At 43.9% G+C, this 6,000-nt stretch overlaps 1 protein-coding gene across 2 annotated transcripts in view; it reads left to right on the top strand.

The window, feature by feature from the left end:
- Positions 1-2,264: 2,264 nt before the first annotated feature.
- RAB37 (RAB37, member RAS oncogene family) overlaps positions 2,265-6,000 on the top strand; it is a 118,417-nt gene continuing 114,681 nt past the window's right edge. For both annotated transcript variants that reach the window (XM_089536859.1, XM_089536874.1), the window contains exon 1: positions 2,265-2,851. In XM_089536859.1, the coding sequence (XP_089392985.1) occupies positions 2,732-2,851 (120 nt within the window). In that variant the 5' untranslated portion in view covers positions 2,265-2,731. The remainder of the gene's footprint in view (positions 2,852-6,000) is intronic.

Here is a 6,000-nt window from a genome sequence, read left to right as displayed (position 1 = left end):
CTCCATATCTCCTGCCCTGCTTTCTGCTGTCACAGAATATTTACTCCTGATTACCCTTGGATTGCACTACCTATCCGCTAGTCAAACTTTGGGTTGGCCTACCCACCTACTTGTTAAGACTTCAGCAAACTGTTCACTTGGTGTATACTCTTCTATCCATCCATCCATCCATCCATCCATCCATCCATCCATCCATCCTCTATCCTTTCTTCCTTAGCAGCTTCTGTGCTTAAGCATGGATATTACAATTACAAGCCTCTTTCTATAAGGCAGCCCTCCCCAGCCTGGTGTCTTCCAGTTGTTTTGGATTACTGTGCCCATCATCCAAAGCAATTTTATATAGTCGCCAATGATATTAGTTGTAGTCCTGACCACCAGGTGGGAAAAAGCTGTTGTAAGGATTGCTGGTTGAGTAACATCCTAGTTATATGGAATTCTGGAATTATCATTTTACATCTAAAGATGGCACCAGGCACTCTCACATTTCACTTTAGAATATCTTCTATAACTTCTCCACACCCACTTACTTCTATTCTTGAAACTAAATACATTATTAAAGTAAAAAAATCTTCTTTCTCTTTGGAAAAAAAAACTTTAAAATAAGGGCACAAGTTCTATGTCTCTCTCAATGAACAACTATTCCCTAGGGCTGCTCATTTTCATGTGGAAATACCTGGCACATCTTCCTTTCTGATCTCATGTGTCCCTGGTTGAATGACAAAATGATATCAGCTCCCCTGAGCATATTGCAATGGCCAAGAGGCATATTCTCCACTTTCTTGACAGACAGGAGAAGGTGGTGGCGGTGGTTTCCTGATTTTTCCTGATTTTAATTAAAATATAATATAAGAGGAAAACACTTCTCATATATTGTACAGTCGGCCCTTGGTATCCGCTGAGGTTTGGTTCCAGGACCCCTGTGGATACACAAATCTGTGGATGCTCAAGTCCGATTATATACAATGGCCTAGTAAAATGGTGTCCTGTATTTAAAATGGCAATATCAAGCTTTGTTTTTTGGAATATTTTGTGTGTGTGAATACTTTCAAGTTGTGGATAGTTGAATCCATGGATATGGAAGGTTGACTGTATGTGGAAATACTCTTCTGGCCAAGTTCCTTTATTTTTTCTGAAATGCTAAGGGATCTTGTAGCACCTTTAAGACTAACTGGGTGAAAGAAGTTGTGGCATAAGCTTTCATAGACCTCTGGGTTATTCAGATGTTGTTGTTTTCCAGTGTGATTATGTGAATAATCTCACTCATGCATCTTGGTTTTGTTGTTCGCAATATTTTTAAAAATCAGAACTGCACCTCTGTGCATATCTGCATGTTCTGTTGATCACATGTGTCAGCACTGTGAATGAAGATGGAGCTGATGATGCAGATGTATTCAAAACATGTTCAAGGCATGTAGAGTTTATCCAAGGTCTATTTGCATCTGCTGTTCACACATTTGACAATGGAAATCTTTTAGGAGAACTGAGGGGGGGGGAATGGAGATTGCTTATCCCAGGTTAAGTGTTGTTGTTTTGCAGCCTGTCCCCCCAAAACCTTGCTCAGGTTCATTTAAAATGTGTGTGAACAACAAAGATTCAATCCATGAGGATTATTTTCACTGTCTGAATAACCTCTTAGTCTATTTTACAACTATGTCTCTTTATTCTAAACTCTGCAGGGATAAGTTGGGAACAGTTGCTGTTGTTGTTCTTGTTAACTGTTCTCAAGTGGATCTCAACTCATAGTGACCCTATGGGTGAGACATCTCCAAGACTCCCTGTCCTCCACTGCTCTGCCTTGTTCTTACAAATTCATATCTGTGACCTGTTTAATAAAGTCCATCCATCTAGCATGCCGTCTTCCTCTCTTTCTACTTTCCTCCACTTTTCCTAGCATTATTGCCTTTTCCAATGAGCCCTCCCTTCTCATGATGTGGCCAAGTATGACAGCCTCAACTTTGTCATCTTGAGTTCCAGGGAGATTCCAGGCTTGGTCTGTTCAAGGACTCATTTTCTGGCCTTTTTGGCTGTCCACAGGATCTTCAGCCCTCTTCTCCAGCCCCACATCTCAAATGAGTTGATTTTCTTCCTGTCTTGTTTCTTGACTGTCCAGCTGTGGCATCCATACCTGGTGATGGGGAAGATACAATGGCTTGGAGGATTCTGTCTTTGGCGCTCAGTGCTGCCAGTGCCGGAAAAGGAACCAGGGGGCAGTGTGATGTAAGAGGGAAGGCAGAGTGTTTATTCAAGTTTGGAGAATTAAAGCGACACGGCCGAAAGACTGGCCCTATGCAGAGCTTCTCTCTCATGTTTTGCTGCTCCAAGGCTGGGCTCAGCCTCGGCTGCAATCAAGGGTTCGCATGGCGCTGTCCGTGGTTCTGAAAGAGATGCAGTCTGTCTCCATCCTAGGCCAGTGGAGCTATTCTTGGTGCTGAAAAGGCTGCTGCAACGGCAGGGCTCAATAAAAGCAAGAGATCCTCGCTTGCCTAGCTCTTCTCAGTCTCAGGACAGCCGGACTCTGGATCTCAGTCCCAGCCACCCCCTCCAGCCCCTCCCTCCAGCACCAGGCAAGCTGTCTTGGGAGGGCTGTCCTTCGCACCCTTTCCCTTCCAGGAGGAAAATGGAGCAAGGCTGGAGTTGGGAAAAGGGCTGGGCTGGCTTGCTGCAGTGAACTCTGGCCCGGACCCCAAGGTTTTTTCCTCCTCCACTCAAGAAAAGGAGTCTCTAGGAAGAAATGGAGACCTACTGGGGCTACCAGAGTGGGGCTGGCAGCCCTTATGCCTACCAGGGAATGGGTGCCAACGGCACTGGCATCCAAGGTGGCACTTACTACAATGAGGACCTTCTGCACAAGGTACAAAAGTGGGTGCATTTTTGTATGAGGGAGCAGAGAGATGAACTGTGGGGGGGGGGGTATCTTAGGAAAATAGCATGAGACAACATAAAGGAGAAACTGATTTCTTATTATTTTATTACTATGTTTTGTTTTGTTTTGCAAAGGGAAGGTACTGATGGAGACTCTGACTGCCTGTCTTACTTTTCCTCATTCTGTGTACTTTAGTTATAACAGAAGCTCTAGATGACGTTTTCAGGTATGCAGGGAAATGGGCAACAGTCTATGAAAAAGCTCGTGCTAAAATGCCTGGTTTGCATACTGGGACTGTAGGACTTTGTGCCATTTCTTCTTGGCAGTTTGTCTGTGGTGCTTGGCAAGGCGAACGCACAGAGCAGGCAGGCACCTCTTGCCAAAAACGTGCAGGTCACCTTAACTGCAGCATGCTTTTGGGAAGGAAAGGGAATAATGGTATTGCAAATAAAAATTAGGAACGGGACTAAATCTTGCTGTTAATCCAAACTAGAGCAGAACCGGGATCAGTGGGATTTACCTGCATGCTGACTCACTATTCAAAAATTAATTGACTGTATCTACTCTGTTGGGATTAACCAACATCATGCCAGTTGAGGGCTCCTAATCCTCAGTATGGGTCATTTTTCCTAAGGTTTTTGCTTGTTGTTCATTTGAGCTCCTTCTCTGAACCATCCAAGTAAATACCTGCAATGCTGGCTGAAACCAAAAGAGGGTGAGAATGAGATCTTCTGAACATAATGGGACGTTATTGCTAGTCTGTGGCTTATTTATAGACCCTCACAAAAAGCTGCACTGCAAGAAACTTTCAATTTGGCAAGAAATTATAGGGAATGGTGCTGTTTGTGTCTGCTGTATTGTTCAGGCAAGAGTGCTGTTGGGCAACAACTGCTAGACCTTTGTTTATTTCCATGCACTAATGAGGATAATTTGGAAAGAACAGAGAGGCAGACACTGAATGGGAGGAGAAACAAGGCATATGTACAAGAACAGACCTAGTGAATGGTTTTGGAAACTTGCCATATGAGCTACATTATTCTACTCTGCAATCAGAATCTCTTTTTTTGGTGTTTTTTTTTGGTGGGGGTTGGTGGGGGGAGCTTCTCTTATAGTTTTTATTTGGGTTATAGAATTTTTGTATATGTCTAAGTACCTCTGGGCAAGGTTACAGCCTACAGTCCACATATTTCCAAGGATGGGAAACTGACTCTCCAGAAATTATTAAACTGCTGCTCCCATCATCCCTCACTTTTAACAGGCTGTCAGGGGCTGGTGGAACCTGGAGTCCAACAACATCTGGAGGGCCAGAGATTCTGTATGTGTTACTCCCATGCATTGGTGTTACTGTGGTCGGTTTCAGCCAGTGGGATAGTAGGTGGGTGGGTGGGAGCAGCCTTCCCTGCCTTCCCTCCTGCTGCCTAACTTGCCTGCCCCCCAGCTGCCCACTCACTACCTAGTTAGGCTTCTGCTGGGGAGGGGGGCGATGCCTTCCATTTAGGGTGTAGCATGGCTACTCAGGCAAACAGCTAAACAGACTCTAAATGGAAAGCACTGTCCTCCTGCTGCCGCCACTGCTGTGTGGCAATACTGAGGCCTTGGGATGGCCTGTTCAGGGTCATGAGAGGATGCTGGGTGAGTGAGAAAGAAAAGTCACATACTTTATCACTTGCTTAGTAGCTGCACTAGTCCCACCATGTGTACTCAGCTCCTGGACTTAAGGAGGAAGACTGGCCCTCCTTCCCTCCTCTCCACCATCTGCCAGGGAATGCTGGGTTGAGTGAATGTTTGCTGCCTTCCTTCCACCTGGGCTTAAGGAGGAGTCTTGTCTCCCCCCCCCTTTTTTTTTTTCCCCTTCTTCTTCTTTTGTATAGTTTATATTGGAGTTTAGGATTGAGGTGGGGGTTGAGAATGGGGATTATTTTCTTTTCACTTGTTTTTACTCCATTACTTGTTTGTATTTTGCTTTGTTAACTTTATTGTTGTTATAATTACTATGTATTTTTATTTTACTTTTTGCCATTTGAACCTGTGTTGAGGGGCTGGGAAAGGGGTTAATTATGAATTTCATTAGATTGTAATGTTTTTATTTTCTTTGATTGTTACTGTATTCGTTTATGGATTTTGTTTGCTTAATCTTTTATGCATTCTATATGCTTTGTAATTTTGTAATTGTTATTTTGTAAACCACTTTGATCTTCTTGGAAAGGCGGTATATAAATACATTTTCTTCTTCTTCTTCTTCTTATTATTATTATTATTATTATTATTATTATTATTATTTTACCACTCCACTAGGTGTACATCCCCTTCTGGGGTGTCACTTGTGCAGACTGCACCCCTTGCACCACCTATTGATACCCCTGCTCACAACCTACTTTACACATTCTGCTAAATTTAATAAGGGGTTGTGCAAAGGGCCACCCCTTTTACAGCCAGATCGGGGCTGCAGCAACTGCACGCCGCGGTCCTGATCTGACCTTTTCAGAGTGTAAAAAAGAGCCACTTTTTGCACCCTGCAAAGGGAGCGATAGTTGTGCCGCGACAGCTTTACAGCACTTCTTCGGTGCTGTGTTGTGCAAACACAGCACCAGAGGAGCGTTGTAACACTGCATGCCATGTGGTGTGGCACGCAGCATCATGCTGCCCTGGGGGCGGAGCCGGGGCATGTGTCATATGGACACTACACTCCGACTCTACCCCCAACCCAGCCTTTATGGCCAGTATGCACAGCCTCCCAGTCTTCAGTCATACTAATCCACTGCATCTAGGGGTAGCTGTGTTGGCCATATAGCAAATCCAATAACATCCAAACAGTGATACCTTTATTGGACCAACCAAAATGCACAATTACATGTAGCAAGCTTTCAAAGTCACACTGGCTTCTTCATCAGGCAAACAGGAGAAAGAAATTGAAGATGCTAATCATAGGTCTGCATTTTCTGTTTCTGATCTTAGTTCAGATGGTAGGGAGGGCTATCTGCAGTTACCTTGAAGGCTGTAGATTTTAGCCCTTGAAGGTGGGTATAAAACTCTCATACATATAAAAACAGGTACACCTCAGTTAACAAAGAAGATGTGTTCCTTCTTTAACAGAAAACAAACAAACAAAAAGTTGAACAAGTTTCAGCAACTGTTTT

The sequence above is a fragment of the Sceloporus occidentalis genome, unplaced genomic scaffold, assembly GCF_023333645.1.
Source record: "Sceloporus occidentalis isolate IW3139 unplaced genomic scaffold, rSceOcc1.0.p SCAF_1, whole genome shotgun sequence".
Lineage (NCBI taxonomy): Eukaryota > Metazoa > Chordata > Lepidosauria > Squamata > Phrynosomatidae > Sceloporus > Sceloporus occidentalis.
This window is presented reverse-complemented; position numbering and strand designations above follow the sequence as displayed.